At 39.6% G+C, this 19241-nt stretch overlaps 1 protein-coding gene across 7 annotated transcripts in view; it reads right to left on the reverse strand.

Annotated features, from left to right (window-relative positions):
* Positions 1-491: 491 nt before the first annotated feature.
* The window catches only part of MEF2C (myocyte enhancer factor 2C), a 158292-nt gene continuing 139542 nt past the window's right edge, over positions 492-19241 (reverse strand). For 6 of the 7 annotated variants that reach the window (XM_016210318.2, XM_016210316.2, XM_016210322.2 and 3 more), the window contains 4 exons: positions 14005-14177; positions 11469-11598; positions 10737-10872; positions 492-5187 (listed from right to left, as the gene is read on the reverse strand). In XM_016210318.2, the coding sequence (XP_016065804.1) occupies positions 4866-5187; positions 10737-10872; positions 11469-11598; positions 14005-14177 (761 nt within the window). In that variant the 3' untranslated portion in view covers positions 492-4865. The remainder of the gene's footprint in view (positions 5188-10736; positions 10873-11468; positions 11599-14004; positions 14178-19241) is intronic. The other variant, XM_016210321.2, reaches the window with a different exon arrangement.

A 19241-nucleotide genomic window follows, 5' to 3' on the forward strand; every position in this document is an offset into this window, starting at 1 on the left:
CTAAAAATGTATGCATTTACTAATTTTCTCAAATATTTAGATATAAGCCTATGTTTTCAACCTTACTTGCTTAAAGAAACTATTTTGATGAAGAAAACAGAAACAAGTCTGGAAATGCTTTCTACACATTTACACTTAAAAAATAACATGTTGAACGGCAGTGCCTTTCACAGTGACTTCTGGAAAATTCTGTGCATTTAACCAAGTGATCAAAGGCTTTCATGGGAACGCTTTGATAAAGAAGCAGAACTTGATTAGAACCTTGAACTCCCCACACTGTTTGAATACAGATATTACCCCAAGAACTATGGTCCAATTCATACCCCCCGCCAAGCCTCCCCAAACACAAATATCCCTCTTTTTGAGTATTCTGAGTTGAACACTAAGCTCACTTGCACTTGTGGGATAAACTACTTTTAAAAAACACGATAAAGTGGAATAAATTTAAACAGCAAAACATTAATTTAAAAAAATGCACCACAGACACTGCATCACTAAGAAAGCCAGTAACTTTACTGAATTGTCTGCAAAATACAAATTATACCTTATTTCCAGCAGGAGAAACTTTGGAAAATTCCCCACTTTTATTCACTACAGACAGCTGAATTAAGTCCCTTGAGATACAGAGATGTGGTTTAACTTAGTTATAACATCTTGTCATCTAGTGGCGACAAAGTCCAGCTTATGCCGCTGTGAGCCTCTATTTGAGTATTTGTTGCAAATGCTTGTATGCCCTCATTTACAAGCTATTTTCATTACTGTCGTTTAATGGAAACAAGTCCCCGGAAAAAGAAGGAAAATGATACAGCAAACCATCTGAAGCAATCCAAGTCCTGTGCCTACAGTGACCCAGGCCCATTGTGCTCTGAGCGAACACTGGCACTGCATTCAAACCACAACAGAATCCGTCACTTAGCTGACCTCTCTGAATTAAACTGAGGTATGAATCAATTTGAGGTATGGACAGGGAAGGCAAATGCAATACCCGATTATGAAAATAACCAAAATGGACAAATTTAATGTAGAAGATATGTGGCTTGGATTGCTCCACATCTTTGGTTAAAACATATTTAAGAAAAGCCTTTAATTACATCTGTAGTCTGAAGCATTCTAACAGACACCAGTATTCCATCAATCTTCCAAAGATCTGTAGTGGCAAGAAATTCACGCCATATACGTGACGACATCACAGCAGATGGCACAGACGGGAACAGATGAAGGATGCCATGCTTAAGCAACAGCCTTTACTGAGGGTTCGGGTGGCTGCTTCTTCTTTAGAAAAAAATTTTTCTTTCAAGAAAAGAAATACAAGCATTACTCTCTGGAAAAGCAAACAAAAAATAAAGGGAGAAAAAAAAAGAGCCATTTCTAAGTTAAAAGATGGGTAAGAAAAACAAATACATAAAATTGTGAGAGGGCAAGTATTCTTTTAGAAAGTGTATTTGAATTTTTTTTTTTTAGATTCTCACTTTAGTTAACCTTAAAGTGATCTGAGGATGACAGGCATTTTCATATTCATCATTACAAAATGCTAAATTCCACCGTTGGGAAAAAATAAGCCATTTTACTAAAAAACACAATTTTTTAAAAAAGGTCGAAATGAACAGCCTTCCGTGCACCACTGCATACAATATACAGGTTGCGCAGCTTGCGTATATTGCATCGGTGCTACCAGTATTGAAGCTTAGTATTACTAAAAAAATCTTTTCAAATAGGACTAGGTATAACAATACTTGTAGCTGTGTAAAATGCCACTTACGATTCTTTGACTGGCAATGAAGAATGTTGCCTAAAATGTTGCTCCGGACGGGCTGTGTAAAACACCACTCCCTCAGGGCTCTGCCCCAAACTCCCGAACTCAAAGGAGTTGCTGTGATAAACACCCAGACCACACTAGCTTTGCAAATACAATAAATGGTAAATGACAGGTAAGGTTTAAAGGTAAAGAGAGACAGTGATTGTTGACAGAAAGTGACTCATCACAATCAACATTGTGCTTCTTCTCATTAAATCATCTTTAAAAAATTCTCGGATTATCCCTTTGCGGTCTTGCCACCACTCTATGTGAATTCAGCAGTGGGAACAAGAGATGACTGGCATCCATTTTCAAGTGCGTCTGTTCTTTTCATGTTCTTATAAAACTATCGTCAGAATTGCTATAAATAGCCAAGGCGTCTGCTGGCACTTTAGCTTCCTTTATCTTCAGCATTAGAAATTCACCTTTTCTTTGATGCTGAGGCAAAGTGCAGGTAAAAAATTAATATGGCTATTTTTTTCATATTTTCACATAATGACCCTTTCCCACCCATGGATAAGTTTCTACTGATATTGACAAAGTGTTTTGAAATGACAAAGAACATTTGTGATATGTTTGCATATTTTATACACATCAAGTTATAAGGATGTGTTGTAAGGATGGGGTCAAATCTACGGCGAGAAAAATGATTTGCTTAAGTTTTCTTCCCTGTATGTGTGAATGTGTGTGTGCATATTTTCAGGGATGATTTTCTGTTTTTCGTTTGCATAAATGTTTTTCTTTCATGTTCCATGGATACCTTGAGTAGTGGGATATGTGAAATGATTAATAGATATTTTTGCTTGTTTTTAGTATATAAAACGTTAGTACAAGGCAGGTTAGCATCCTACATGGATACCACCAAAGGTGCATTGTGGTCTAATTGTAGATTTCAGATTAAGTTAAGAAAAATATAGCCTAGTTAGTAAGGTCTCTTGGCTTTTGCCACCCAGCGGCAGCCTTTTTCAATGAGAAACACATAGCAACTTTACAAGTAAAAGAAAAAAATGGGTAAGAAATGTCCTACACACGATATAGCAGTGTCGATCTTACTGTCTGCATCTTCTTTGCTGTGTATGTCACTGTATATGATCGGAGATGAATCGACAGATCTTCACATTCCAAGAGAAGGAAAATCATTCCTAGACTGAAATCTCTTTTAAACAATGGGTTATCAACTTTTTTCTTATGGCACTCACTTTTTAAAGGGTCTGAAAATCAATCCCTTATAAACAAATATTAGACAAGAGTCATTATTTCTTGAAAAATTAAAAAAAAAAGGGACATAGAGAGGTTCTTTAATGGGATTTCTTGAAATGGCTATTAAATCTCTTTATTGAAGGAAAAATAGATGACATACATGCTTTATGCAGAAGTGACATTTGGGGGTCCTGACACACTGGGATTGTTCAACAGTCCTACATTGCTGACAAGATTGTTAAGGGTCAGTTAAAATAATTAAAAACGGGTGATGGAGCAACTATCCCTTTACCTGCTTCCTTCTTGTCTAGCACCCAATCTTTCACATTTTTCTTCTGTGGGAATTTATAACTGATACATCTAGTAAACTTCATATCACTTGTTTTTAGGGCCATATTTGCAGGACATGGGCCCCAACACAGCTTCTCTATTCTGGGCATATTTCTAAAAAGCATATCAAATTCTGGGCTGAAAACCAACCAGATAATTTAGGGTTTGGGCAAGTTAGGGTGTGCACTTACTGAATTCCAAGATGCCTGGTGAAATGGTGAGATCAGAAAGGGGCCCTGTGTTCCATGAAAATTCCAAAAATAAAAAGCATAAAATAAACTAATTAGTATATACAATGGATGTCAGTCGACCCAATAGATTGCTAATGTATTGAAGACAATTTAGGGTGTTGCAGTGTGATATGTTCTAATCCCACAGGTTATCCTTTTGACAGCTGACCTTGAACTTATAAAATGTATGCAGAGTAAAAGAAAACAGAAAGAAAATAGTTACTCAAATGTGCAACTGCACAAATATACCCCCCTCCCGCTATTAAGATAACAAAACTTCTGCTATTACCATAATATTATATATATTAGAAAGCTATACACAAGCATGTTAATTTCACAGATTTTTTAAAAGATTCTTAATATTTTATATAATTAGAAATACACATTTCAAAAACAAAACTTCTACAAAGAGAAAACAGTTATCTTGGTTAGCAAAGCATGGAGTTCTTCATGGCTTAGGGTAGTGCTTTCTATACAAAAAGTCCTTTTTGGTTTTTTACAGGACTGTTTAAAATATTAGCGAAGCTATCAAGGGGGAAAAAACACATTTTGGCTTAAGTAAACTACAAAAAGCCACAAATGCTTTGCAAACTCTGTCTTACCTTTTATATGAAAATAAGCAAAATGTAATGTACATATTTTTTATACTTTTATTTAATAAGAGATGCAGACCCAGATTTCTTTATTTATTTAATTAAATACGTTAGCCCTCAAACTCCACATTTTTTTAAAAAATAGGTATGGTCCTCTTGTAATGGTCACTGATCCTTTTTGAGTGCCATACGCCCATGACAGGCCTGCAGGTTTGTGAGCGATCTCAGGGTGTTAGGTGACCTGGCGTGTCTTAGCGTTTACCAATGGCCACCCTTTGTCGGGTCTGTCCGAAACATCTATACATTTTTCTATATGTTGCATAACAGCTGCTCTCTCTTTCAGTAAAGATCTGCCGCTTTTGGCAAATGTTTCCTTTTGTCTATTTACATGTAAATAACGTTGAACCTGCAACATGACACTATCTATTGTAACATACATTTTGCAAAGGAGCACAACAGTGAAAAGAAGTTAGCCTTAAAATCTATTTTGTACAAGTGTTCTGTTGTACAACTCAAGTGCTAAGCTTATCTCAGCATTTCTGTTTATCTTTATACTGTATCACTGAGGCAATTTAAAAGTACTTTTACAAAACAGAGTACCTGACTTTTTTTTTCCCACACACAGCACATATAATGCATATCGACCCCCCTTCCCCATTAAGGTATAGCACACACACACACTGCAAGAAAAAAAAAAACTATTAAGTAATAATCTGATCATGTCGCCCATCCTTCAGACAGCCGCATGCGCTTGACGGAGGGGCTTTCCCTTTCGTCCGGCGAAGGTCTGGTGAGTCCAATGGGGGAGTGGAATTCGTTCCGGTGGTCCTCCCGGTCGCTCCCGTCGTACGAGCTGCTGCAGCTGCTCAAGCTGTCAACAGGAGACCTCCCCGCCTCGTGGCGCGTGTGTGGTGGGTATCTCGAAGGGGTGGTGGTACGGTCTCTAGGAGGAGAAACAGGTTCTGACTTGATGTTGAGGCTTTGAGTAGAAGGCAGGGAGAGATTTGAACTCTGAGATAAATGAGTGCTAGTGCAAGCTCTGTAGGAGGAAAGGAAACCCAGTTACAGATGGAGGAGGCCTGGAGCCCCCAGGAACTCACAATTACATAAAACATCAGCTTACGACTCGCACAGACACCAGAGCATGCCCGGGGCGGGGGACACGGGCGCAGAGCACCGGAGGGGCACCGCCTGCTGGCTCTGCCCGGCGGGCTGGCCCAGGCTCGCGAATCACACCTCTGGTCTGACAGGCTCCCTACACGCGTTGCTACCGCTTTGAAAAGGTTTAACCAGACACGCTGGAAGAAGCATTTTCTGTGTCTGTGGGATTTCTTTATAGACTAGTTACAAAATTGAATCTAAGATTTAGGATGCAGCGTTTAGCTTCTGAATTAGACTGCCTTGATCTACTAATGCCGGTGTTTGAAAATTACTGTAAAAAGCTTATTGTGGATATAAATGTTTCCCTCGATGTAATAAGCACTTACACATTAAGTTGCATAGTCTTCAGAGAAAGTGAAAAGAGTTTAGATTTCAAGTGAATAGAATCCATAAAAGGCTACCTATCACCGTATCTAGTGAAAAGCTTGGAGAGGGGAGGGAAGGGGGAGGGGAAGGAGGTTGAAAATTATTTGCAGAAATTTTTATTGCCTTTAAAACACTTAGACTTCCTACCTCACTAAAATGGATATAATTTTACTTTCTTCATCCTTTCTCAGCTACATGGGATAAAAATGCTGTTTATTTTCCATACTTATCTCAACTTTCCTAATGCTGGTCTCACCCTGCTAGGGTTCTTAGGGTACCACTCCTTTTATTTATAATTGGCATTAATGGGTGAATCTGGAATTGCGTAAGAAAAGGTTGTTGTAAAGAAGAATCTAGTGTAATTTTATTGTGTTTATAGCCCTTAGCCCTTATTTGTTCCAGGAGAGCATAACTTGCCCTGACTACAAAATGTGGGAGAATTTAGGTACTTGAAATTCTGAAGGGAAAAGCATGACACCCTACGCGTAGATTAGGGCTCGCAATGGCTTTCGCCAGGATGAACCATGGTAACACTGCCCATGTCAACCTTCAGAGGCTGGCACGGCTCTCACATTGGGCCTGCACTGACAGCCACGGCTGGAGTCAGCATTACCTGCCCACGCGGCCACGAGAATACGGAAATCTCCTTCCCTGAGGAAGTCGCGGCAAAGAATAATCCATTCAGACACGCCCATCTGAAACAAAGGAAAGCGAGGCCACCTCCCCATGTGTGCCACTATGTGGCTTTCCAATGGAGAGAACCGGGTGGTGTTAAAAATGTCGCCTCGAGCAGTGAGACAATGGGTCTTTATTCAGAGGAAAAAGTGGAGTAACTTAGGCCTGGCTTTTTGAAAGATGCAACTGAGGCTCAAGATGTATAGAGATACAAAATTAGTCAGACATGAGTTTATCTTTGAGTGATGTTTTATACAAAAGCACCACCTACTGGCAGAGAATTACTTTCCCTCTCTTATTAACAGATGAGCTAATGTGGGGAACAACATGAAGGAGAATTATTTGTTTTCCTAATAAGCATTTCCTTCTCTGGCTTTTATGATCTTTTAAAAAAATTTTATTGACTGATTTGAGAGAGAGGGATGGGGGGGGAGTAGAGAGATTTGTTGTTCCACTTATTTATGCATTCATTGGTTGATTCCTGTATGTGTCCTGAGCGGGATCAAACCCACAACCTTAGTATATTGGGACGAAGCGCTAACTAACTGAGCTACTGGGCCAGGGCCTTTAATGATCTTAAAGAATCAAAGCAGTTTTAGCATTTATATGAAGATAATATAGTGAGTGTATATAATTTTTAATCAGCCATTTATTTTACAGTCTATGTACTAATTTTCTAAGAATTTTAATTAAGTAATGTTTTAGCCAATAAGATATTAAAATGGGGAGGGGAACCTGTATTTCAAAAGGATCCATAACGGTGGGCTATTTTATCTTGGTTCAACCTTACTTAATGATTCGTTTTGATGTCAGAGGAAATCATCTTTTGATTTCTGGAAGAAAGAATTTTCCTGGCTCTGGATAAGAAAGACCATGTCACTAAAATTTAATGAAATGCCTCTACTATGAATCACACAACTGTTTAATGATGAATTTCAATTAGGAGTCTGAAAATAAAGTGGCACATCAATAAATACTTTTGTCTGCCCTTTGACATTTAAATTGTGTTTTCATAGGCAGGGGACATGGAAAATGGGGAAAAATATTTGGTGATTTGGACTAGTAAAAGTAGTTAATCTGGATAAATTAAACAAAAAGTAATATAATCAAAATGCTGCTCCTTTAACACAGCCTTTAAAAGATGCCTTATCTCCAAACGCCAACCGGCTTGTACAGGTTTTGCTGCATTTCTTCCCCATAAAAGATAAAGCACCTGCTGTTTATACCTTCTTATACACAAACAGGCCAGTCTCTAAGTTTATCTTCTGGTGGCATTTCATTTCACACTGAAAGCATACATGAAGCATTTTGAGTAGTTTGGGGGACACTAAATGCACAGTAATGAAATGTCAGTGATGTCTGAGATTCGGTTTCATTATACTGTGTAGAGGATTCAAAATAGAATGAAATTTAATTGGCTAGCCTCTGTTATCAAGGAAGGATTTTCTTGAAAAGGAGCATTAAAAATCACTTAGCTGTATATACACTTGGTTCAGATATAAGCGTATTAGTTTACTTGTTCTCGAGAACAAAATTTTTGTGGACACAGACAACTGTGAAATATGCCATACATGTCGGTGGCAAAGAGGTGGGTGGAAGGACAGAAGGCAGTGCCCATCCCAAGCCCTGCTGCCCATTCTCATCTACCACGGACGCCTTCCGACTGGGAAGACACCTCCCTTCCCCATGATGGTCCAGAAATGAAACGTGACTGGCTAGTTTCATTCAAATTTCTTGCTGCTTTCACCTGGAAATGAGGCTCTCAGACCATATTTAACCCAACCTTTCAAAAGTTGTGTTTACTCTAAGTTACCTCCTTTTAATATGTGCTGAATACCCACATCAACAAAGACGATGGATAGAAATGCTTCCAGAAAACAGGCGGCCCTTGTTTTAGGTGGTAGGAGAAAAAACCCTAAAATTTTGAGGGTCTTTTTCTCCAACCTTAGTATGCAAATGACTTTCACTAACCTCTGATGGCAAGTTCCTTCTGCCAGTGGGCTCTGCTCCCTGCATCAAATCAGTCTATGCTGGTTTATCAAACTGGCTTAGATAAAATCAGATACTAAAGAGTGTTAAAGGTATAGTTTTGAAGAGTTAAAGATATTTCTATGAGCAAACTACAAAGAGCTCTTTTGTATTTTTTAATTTTGAGAGAAAACTGGTGACCATCTTGGGCTATTGGGAACATCCATTTGGTGAAGCTGAAATATATTTTCCTCTACTGTGAACACTGTATATAATCAAAAAAGTGTGCACCCACCACACAAGCGTATGAGACTACTTTAGCTAGGAAAAGAAATCAAATTTTAAAATTTACACTGTAAGAAGTTAAGGCAGCTCTTATAATTCGTTTTACATAAATATTACAACTTGGGATTTAAAAAAATTGTTTAACACTTAATTGTGTGAGCATGGGCTAGTCCATTTGAAGGAACCTCCTTCTGAAAAGCGACTCTATGTGTGAGAGGGAGAGAAAGAGAGAGAGAGAAAGAGAGAGAGAAGCCCAAGAGGGGAGGAAGGAAGAAGATGAATAAGTGGGTAGGTGGGCCAAAATTAGAAGGACTGAAAGTGTATCCTATCTGAGGGATAAGGGAAGTGATTAAGTGCAATAAAAACTCATAGACCAAATGCAGACTCAAATTATGCACCACGAGAGTTGGTATTGAAAGAAATCAGAACTAAACAAAATGCTTCATGATTGGCAGTTGTAATCAGTTCCTCTCTAGTCCAGTCCCCCCTTTCTCATTTACTGAAACCTCTATTAAGAGCAGCAGAGAATTAGATTCTTCTCATGAAATAGAAGAGGATTTTAAAATTGTAGTTAAACTATATAAATATGTGTTTTATATGTAAAATGCAAATTGTCAGATGCTACCATATTCAGAGAAAATAATATAGCTTTTGACATTGATCATTTCTAAGGAAATCTAGTCCTCTAACGGATGAATTTTGTGAAAAATGAGAAGCAAACAGCGACCTTTATTTTTGCCCAGAAGCCTGAATGTGGATTCACTGCTGAGCCACAGCAGCGTGATGCCGCCGGTATGTATTTGAGGACTGCCTGGGTGGCATGATGTACTTAGTGATAATTACCCGAAAAAGTTATTGCAATAAATGTCTACTCAGAGAGTTAACATTTCTGAGAAAATGTAAGTGTCCTAAAAAATCTCTGTTGCTGATCAATATTTAATATATCTTTAAAGTTAACAATTTTTTAAGAAAGCAGAGCAATACTGTCATGTGAATTTATTTTACTATTTACACGAAAGCTTAGTTTTTCAACGATAGTGATTAGTAACTAGAATGCACATAAGCAAATGGTGAATGGGTGAGGACCCCATGACCAAAGCACTAATCCATGTGCCATCAAATCCACTGAGAGCTGGTGCAGCAGGGGAGGGATAAAAGAGCTGAAGTGGTGGCATCGATCAGTGATTTTTGTTCTACTCACTGTCTTATGCTCATTACCTCCTTAGAAACAGGAATGTAGAACCAGTTAACTACTCTGACCAAATGCTCAGCAGAAAAGGGAAGGTGAGGCAGGCACAGAGAATGTTTCCAAAATAGAAAAACTTGTTTTCTTTGAATATTTTATATCCTCCTAGTATTTTCTTTTGAAGATTATTTTCAGTTTTGGAGTTATTAATGAAACGTCAAGTGTAATCTCTGATTCGTGTTTTAAACTTTACAATAAAAACTATTTGTTTCACACAAAGTGTGACTATGAATTAAAGGCTTTTTAAAGGTTTGAACACTTCCATAGTTTAATGACTGGAGTCTGCCTATGGTGAAGACATATCTCAAAACTACCACAAGGGGGCAGAAATATACGTCTTCTGACAAGAAAACAATACAAATGATTCTCACATTCAAATTTAGATAATTAGTACATCTAGGTACACTTACATATATATTTATAATATATATGAGTACATTTCTATTCGATGGCATAGTTGATTTTATGAGTATATGAGTATTTCTGTAACATATGCATGAATTGTATGGTTCATGCAAGGTGAAGATTCTCAAGTGTCTGAAAAAATTCCAAGAACTTATAACTACAAATATTGTCTTATGTCCCACATGAGCTATGTGAAAACTTAACTACATAAAAATGTTATGGATAGAAATGGAAATAAACAGTCTGAAGCAATAGAGAAACAATTTCTGTCATTATCCCAGAGCTGCCCCTCCTCTTAAAAAATGAGGAAAGCAGTATTTACGCTACTTGAAAGGTAGCGATCGGATCATTACTTTCAGGTTTTGATGGAGTAGAGCTTCACATTCTCTAATGGGACATTAGAGCACATTATTCAGAGATTGCAATTTGTCATTTAAAGGTGCACCCTAAAAGTGTATTATAAAAGAAATGACACTGCTTACCCCAGCTGGCTGAGGGCGGACGGCGGCATGTTGTGTAGGTGTTGCTGTTGCCAGCCAGTTACTGACCCCAGGTGAAGAGCGCTGGCGGTGTTAAACCCAGACAGGGACGACAGGTCTGCACTACTCAGAGAGTACTCTAGATCAACAGCAAGACAAGGGAGGGTATTTAACCTGGGAACTGTCAAGTGATGAACAGAATAAACACTTTCAATTCAAAACATTTTCTATGAGTATTATTTAATGATCGTTATAAATTATTTTACTTTTTTTTTTGGGGGGGGAGGAGAAAAGCATAAGGGGATGATTTTAATTTAAAAGAGATATACTGTATACCAAAAAATAAGCATTCCATGAGAGCTTCAAAGTAACACAACTTGCAATCTAGTTTATTAGAACTACAATGTGCTATTTCAGTATATACATACTTGATGATTTAGAAATGCGTTTTAAACAATCCTGAGAAAATGAGCTATTACATCAAAGAAATAATAGCTCATTTTCCTTGAAATGGTTCTTCTATATTGAAGTCAGGTTGGGTTAGTGAAACTTTCGGTCATTTAAAAAAATGTGAATATTCACTTTGTCTTAGTAACGAACAGGTAATGGTATAGCGCTCTGAACACCAGAGGTACTAAATAAAGCCTCCCAACAGACTAAAAAGTAGTGTCTTTTCATCCTGCTCTTTAATAAAAAGTATTTAAGGTACTATCTGAATGTGGCAAAGCGACTCACCGGTACCATATGTTGTTGAAATGGCTGATGGATATCCTCCCATCCCTTGTCCTGGTAAAGTAGGAGTTGCTACGGAAACCACTGGGGTAGCCAATGACTGAGCAGACTGGGAGTTATTTATCCTTTGATTCTTTTAAAGTAAATAAAAACATATTACTGGTGGAATTTTTTAAAAAGTTAAAAATGTTAGATTTCAGTATTGGTTTTGCACATAAAGATATAACCTGGTACAAATCTCATGAAATTAATCATTTAACATGTGTCTCTATGAACTCTGCCAACCCTATCATTTACAATCCTTCAAGAGACCAGTTGTTGCCATAGTAACCCATTACATCAGTATCTCCTAGGCAACTGAACTAGTAACAAGTAGCATAGCTTTATTATGGGTAAAAACAGACTATGTTGAAAACTGATGAAATATGTATACTGTACTTCCATTGTTTCAGTTTTTATTCAAATGCAAATTTAAAAAAAAATTAAAATCAGCCACGATGGTTTTATCTTTAGTTCTATACACAGCAGAGCAGACTGGTAGAGGGTCATGCTATATTCTGACCAGAAGGTGGTGCTCTAACCACTTTTTTCAGATTCTTCTAAACTTCCCTCAAACTAGATGGCAAAGCAGCGAACATGTATATTAAACTCCTTACAGCAAGGAGATTAGAGAGTCACATAAATTTAAAGATCATGAGGCTTAAATTTCTTAGAAAAAGAAGTATGATTGTGGTTTTAAATAAGTAAGAATTTTTTTGTGTGTGTGTTAGAATTTTGCTATGAATTAAGTCCTAAAATAAATAGAAACCGTGGCCTTCGCTTGCAGAGGTTGAGACAGAAAAATAACCTGACATCCTTTCCACCCTGTGATACTTGAAATTAATGGTATCCAAATATAATCAATGTTGACACACTATGATAACTTCTGAAATCTTCCCATTTTACTAGAGCTACCACTCCCCCTAAAAGTCGCTTTGGATTTCTCCTTGCCCCTGCCATTTAAGGGAAGCACTCTCACCACTTACCAAAAGCAGGTCGACATCCTCAGACTGAGAGCATGGGGAAGGAGTTTTATAAATTAGTGTCTGTAAATATTTATAATTGGGCAAAATCTTTTCAACACAAGGAAAAGCATCTTCTGATAGACACAACAGTTTAAACTACTAAAATCCAGACTCTAAAGATAACTCCTTACAAAGACATTCTTTGTTTCCCTTAATGAGCTGTTTGTCTCAAATGTGAAGACAATCTATCTAGTTTTCAGCATAGGTCAGTGTCTCTACATTCATTATTTCACTATCACATTCTGAAGAAGAAGAAGAAAAAAAGATTGTCCTTTAAACCCCACTTGCTAGAGGAGGGGGACCCGCACCTGGCTGCTAGTGAGAGCCCTGACCAACCACTCACAGAATCCCTGGGAAAGCATCAGTTTTACCAGACTTGGAATAAATCTGCTGGTGGAGACAGCCTGCCATGCATGGCCCACACTGCTTGGCTATGGCCCTGTGGGAGGTTTTATTTATTAGACCCAGTCTTTTCCTAAGGGAACGTTGCACATTATGTGATTTTTTTTTCCTTTTGGTTGATATTCAAAATTAATCTGCACTGTGCCATAATAAACTAATCAGCTTGCAGGACTGTTTTACCCTGAAGCTTGCCACAGAGCACAGAAAGAAAAAAAAAAGTGTTTGCAGAATGATCTAAATTTGTCTACTGAGTCTTAGTTTTAAACGTTCTCACTCTTAAGCAAAGCTAATTTGGAGAACACTGATGTAATTCTCTTTGTTGTTGAATTTATCTTCAGACCCAGGAAAAAGAAAAATGATAGAGTCTGGGGATATTATTTAAGTTTCTGTTTCTCCTTTACTTATTTATTCTTACAAGTGCCACAACTTTCTTTTTTTTTTGGTAAACTATAACCTTGTTTTCAAAATGCCTAGGATTTTAAAACAATTTCCTTTTGAGAGGTAACTATTTGCATGAAGCACATATATGGAAAGGTGGATTGAGGCAGTGTGCAGGCATATTAAACATTATCCCTGCAATATACCTAAGAAAAGAACTGCCAACTAACAGGAGGAAATTCATTTAGAAATTATAGAAAAGATTTTTCATTGCCAGCACCTTGAGGACATAAATAAATATAGTCCAATATTCTAAGAATCTGTTATGAAATACTTCATTCTGTGAGTTTGGATCTATCATTGGTCAAACCATATGTCCCATAAGCAAAATAATAGGTAATTATTTCTTTCTAATTATAAATGGAAGGCCTTAAAAGCCAATGTTTTCTTGGCCCCAGAACACCAGTCCTATAGTGGAGTTCTCTGGGATGTTGGTTCTTTTTATATGTGGAAAAGGGAATGAGAACCAGTGACCAGAAACGACAGCTAAGTACAAACAGGGCTCCAGCGATAGCACCGATGTGTTAATCTTAGGGAAGCCCCTGAGCAGTTCACACAGTTATCACGGACAGAGACGGCAGAACATGCAGCACACACACATCATCAACACTATTGCCGGCGCTGCGTGTCATTACCACGGATGGCATCGTGCTCTTGCTGCCCGGTGGGATGAGGACCCGGAGGTCAGGCTTGCGGTTGCTCATGCCTAGGTTCATGGGGGGAGGAGACTTCGCTTGCATGTTTTTGTTCAAGTTCCCAGGTGAGACCAGCAGACCTGGCGAGTTTCGGGGGTTGCCATACCCATTCCCTGTGAACACAAAAGGGAGAGAGCGCTCAGGAAGAAATGCGGACTCAATCGCGACAGCAGAGGACATGCTACGTGAGGCTAAGCAGCGTGGTGGCCTGCGACACGCAGGCGCTCCACCGAAGCCACCGGCCTGCCGCCACCGGAGGCCCGTCAGTCCCCAGCCCTCCTGGGAAGGCCCATCAGCCTGCTCAGGGGCCCGCTCCGACCCTTCTCTAGCAAAAGCAACCTGGGAAGGAGGAGACAGTCACTCAGGGGCTAAGAAGAGCCCAGAGCTGGACCTGAACCTGAGCTGGCGGCTGGGTGGGGGCCTGGCCGGCCTGACTCACTCTTTCGGTTCGCCGGTTTGGGTTTTATTTTGCGTCCTGAAATGAAGAAAGGGCCGCCAGCAAGGCCGCTCCCAGGGCGGGCGGGAGGAGCCGCCTCCCGCAGGGCTTGCGGTGCAGCCGCCCTCCTCCCCGCCTGGCCTCTCCCCGCGGGGTCTTCCTCTCTTTCGCCCTCCTCGCCAAGCTGAGCGCAGGCCCCGCAGGCTGGCCCTCCTGCTCCCACAGGACTTCAGCACCAGGCCTCCCTCCTGCTCAGGAGCTAAAACGAAGGGGCGACGCCTCCACCGAAACGTGATTCCCGAGGCAGAGGAACAGCATCTAACGCCGGCGCCGAAAGGATTTCTTCAAGGTCGCTGACGTTTAGCTCTTACTAACGGAAAATGGGTATCTGAGGGACTCCATTTTTCATAATTCCAAACGTACTGCATGTGACAGGAAGAGCTGCAGAGGTAGTCGGGGCCACCCGAGAGGAGGCGGCAAGCCGCCCGCTGGCTTCCTCCCCGCCTCTGGGCGGAGAGTAAGAGTCCGGCCACCAGATTCAACAGCCCTTTCTGGAAACTGGACAGCTGTCTTCTGCAGCTCTCTAAAGGACACAGTCAACCTCGCTGTCATTGTCACCATTATCATTATGGTAAAGCACAAATATCCATTACCCCAGGGCGAATGCTACTGTGTGCTACCCAGTGGGGATGCAAAGACCAGGCCCCCGTCCTCAAAGGCCCTGCAATTTCTCCGGGTTAGCGCAAAATGCACAAACCCAGACAAGGCAGCCTGGGCCGAGGTGCCCACAGACTAATGCAGATTAAGTGCTACCGAGCTCCCAGGAGGGAAGAGATTAACTGACAAGGATTCACGTAAGAAGCAGGAATTGATGTGGGTCTTGAAAAAAGAAAAGAGATAGTAAAATACACTGGGCTTGTGACTGGGCACTGGGAAAGGGCTGAGGTGGGACATCCAGAGCAGTCAGGGACACACCTGCTTAGAAGGGAACCCATGAAAAGAGAGGAATGCTGGGGACTCTGGAGGGACATGGAGGTCGGGCTGTGGAGACCTTGAATTCCAAGCTAACAGGTCTTGGGTGGAAATGGTGGAAATGCAGCTGTAGGGAAGTTGCAGAGCAGGGGCCTCTAAGTGAACAGGAAGGTGTACTGGCATTGGGGTAGTCTGTGACCAGGAAGGCCTGGCAGTGTGGACCGGTCTGAGCTACAGGCGATGAGGAACTGGGAAGGCAAAGCACAGGTACACTTCAGGAGGCATTTATGGAAACATCTTTTGAATTAGCATATATTTGAGGCACACTTTGTAGAGCACATTTGTTCTTCATATCCGTTCATTTACCTGTCTCATTTTATGCATGAATAAACATGCTGAATATATAACAAATAGCTACAAGATTAAATGTGTCAACTGGATTATGCATAGAATCCTCACATTACTGAGGAAAGAAAAACCCCCAAATAAACCAAATGAAATAGCCCTAAAACATGCTCTGAGTACACAATAGTTGTTTAAAAAATACTGGTTGAATGTGAATGTAAATTATTCTCTAATACACTTCAAGAAAATTAGCTAAATTTCCTAAAGCAAGCTCAATATGTCGAAAGCCCCAAATTTTCTCTTATATAGTTCATTTGGACAGCTTTCCACGGCAAAAGTTATTATATGAGATGAATACATTTACCTTGTATCACCAAGAGAAATACAAAGAGTGTGTTCACGGAGAAATGCTTGATAAAATGGAATGCTCAGAGGAATTTTGTACTTAAGGTGTCTTCCTGAATCACTATTGGGAACATACGAGGACTTTAGTTGTAATTAATGGATTCTACTGGGTAAGAAGAGCGTGAGAAACCAAGATAAAACTTGCACGGTACTTTTCTGTCTGCTGAAGTCCATGCTGACACACCGAATACATGTGTCACTTATCTATTAAGCCTGCATGAGATCTGGTTTAAACAAACAATCAAATGGAAAATTAGCTGGGTAATTTCAAAAGAAGGGGGGGAAGTCAGTTAAGCAGTGCAATGATGCTTGACTGCATCAGATGAAACTAAAACCCCGGCTTGGTAGATGCCGATACTGGTTTGCATGGAGGAGTTATTTTGCTAAAAGGAAGTAAAACCACTTTGTGAAATGTGTTGTCCTGTGATATGATGAGCTCTGGGCCAGTGTGCAAAAATGGAAATGTTTCACGGAGACGCTGAGAAAAGGTTGTGTGCTTTAAAAAAACAATAAAACATTTTCTACAGTAAACTCTGAGAAATTCCAACAAAGCCTACATGCATCTTTTTGCCCACATTTTAAACAGTAATTTGGGGCAGCAGTAGGGGAAAGAACCCCAAATAAACATACATTTTAGTTTTTAATCCAATAAATGCCTCCTAACTAAAAAAATAAAAAAATTAAAAAAATTAAAGATTTTTTTTAAAAAAGAAATGATTTGAAAAGCATTCTATTTTCCTCTTGGAATATTTCCTGTTATTTAGAAATGATGTCATTTTAGAAGATTACTCTTATTTTAAGGTGTTTACGTATTGAATGTAAAATATTTTGAACTGCGATGACACTTCTTAAATTCATATTTTTAGAGCATAAAGTTATTTTTAAGAACAAATAAATTCTGCTTTTCACTGGCGAATTTCTGCTCTTTTTAGCATATTGTGCCAGCCAGCATTTTGGAGCCGTATAATAACCATTTCTGTTTCCAGCCACCGAGTTGTTATTCTTCTGGCATAATATAGATTCAGGAATGCAAGACTGTGGATCCTAAACCAGTGATATAGAAACCTATCATTTCAAAATCAATGATGAATACATGCGTGTGGTTTGCTGCTAAGAAGAGCCTGCATTTAAACCAGCTCGGAAACCACGGCCTCCTCCTCACTCGGGGAGCTGTGGCCTGAGCTGAGGCTGCCGTCCCACCATGAGATAAATTCACCAAAGAGAACGCGCCTGTTCGAAGTCAGGGGTCGGGGAGGTGGGAGCACCGCCTCTCAATAACCTTCTAATATGCAGACTCAACCTCTCTGCACGCTGCGTTTTAAAATGACCCTCTGCCTGAACAATGATCAGTGTAGATGTGACTGTAGGCAGATGTCACATTCCCTGAACCACTTAAAAGCACAAAAATTATAAAGCTCAAGTGAATGGATTTCCTGATTACAGATTATAAGAAAACGAAGACCAGACCAACTTTAGAGTAAGTTTGTTTTATAGTTCATTTGATTAAAAATACTGTTTCACATAACATCAAACAATTTAAGCATTCACGATGTAATTTGTATGAAGGATAAATGGGTCCACCTCTATTGGTTACAAGTTTCTAAACACTCACATTAAAACTAGTGTAAATATACAGAACTTGAAATGTGCTGTTAGGAGAAAAAAATTTTTTTTTCTCTCCAGTGAACTTGAAAACACTTGCTACTTTTTAAAATTTTTTATTGACTCCTATTTTAAGAAGTTGTAAATTCAAATAACATATTCCTGGCTTAGGCTGTTGTGAGAAGGACATTTGCCTTGTCTCACAGGGCTCAATTGAGCATGTAGCTCTCTTTGAGCCCAAAGTTCTGAAATTTTCTCTTATTTGGGTATTTAGACATTATGAGTCTTTTCACTAGTTTTGTTTTTTTTATATTTTTATTTTTTTTTGCTTTTCTGGGACTTTTAGTTACAAATATAAGCATATAAAACTAATAGGCACAAAACAAAAACTAGTCCTTATGGATCAAGGTTAATTTTTTTCATTGGGACAATCATTTTTTCAGTCTCCCAAATTATTATTTTGACTATTCCCGCCTTCTCCCAACTCCAGTCAGATACCAAATTTTGTTAATTTTTCTTCAAAAATGCCTCTCCCCATCTCCAGGACCACCATCCTGGTGTAAGCTCTCATCACCATTTGACTAGATCTTTCAATAACCCTCCTGTGGGCCCCTGGTCTGTGGCTGAAGAGTTCTTCACTGAGCCCTAAAGCGGCTTCAGGAAGGCTGTGAGCTCCTTAAGCCGTATGCAAGCTCATGCGTGTATGTGTGATGACATTAAATCTAATGTACAAGTCTACCCACCCAGAGAAGTCTTTTTTTTTTTTTTTTTTTAAATCCTCACCCGAGGATACTTTTTTCATTGTTTTTCAGAGAAAGTGGAAGGGGGCGAGGGGAGAGAGGGGGAGAGAGAGAGAGAAACATTGATGTGAGAGAAATACATCAATTAGTTGCCTCCTGCATGCACCCCAACCAGGGCCAGGATTGAGTCTGCAGGAGGTAGTGCCCTTGGCTGAAATTGAAACCAGGATCCTTCAAGTTTGTGGGCTGATGCTCTAACCACTGAGTCAAACCAGCTAGGGCCAGAGAAGTCTTTTAAAAGTGCTGCTTCCACCATGTTCCTTGTTCAGATCATACTTAGCATGGTTGGGTCAGTGCCCCGTGTGGTTGTCAGGACTATCTAACCTAATTTCCCATGGCCAAGGCCAAGCACATGGCCTTTGAAAATGCCTGTCTTTATTCTAGCAGATCTACAGCCTGTGTTTCCTGAAGAACCAAATAAAGTAGAAATTTTCTCTAATGAGAAAGAAAACTCTAAGACACTGGACCTTTTCTTCTACAATGACAAGTGTTCACTGCCATAGGTTGTCTCTGTACCGAGATGAACCTCAACAGTAATTTATTCATATCGAACTTTCTCCAAAAGATGGGCTGCATGGGACTCCAGGAAGAAGAATGGTGAAAGAGCGGCAATGCGG

The sequence above is a fragment of the Miniopterus natalensis genome, chromosome 3, assembly GCF_054644295.1.
Source record: "Miniopterus natalensis isolate mMinNat1 chromosome 3, mMinNat1.hap1, whole genome shotgun sequence".
NCBI lineage: Eukaryota > Metazoa > Chordata > Mammalia > Chiroptera > Miniopteridae > Miniopterus > Miniopterus natalensis.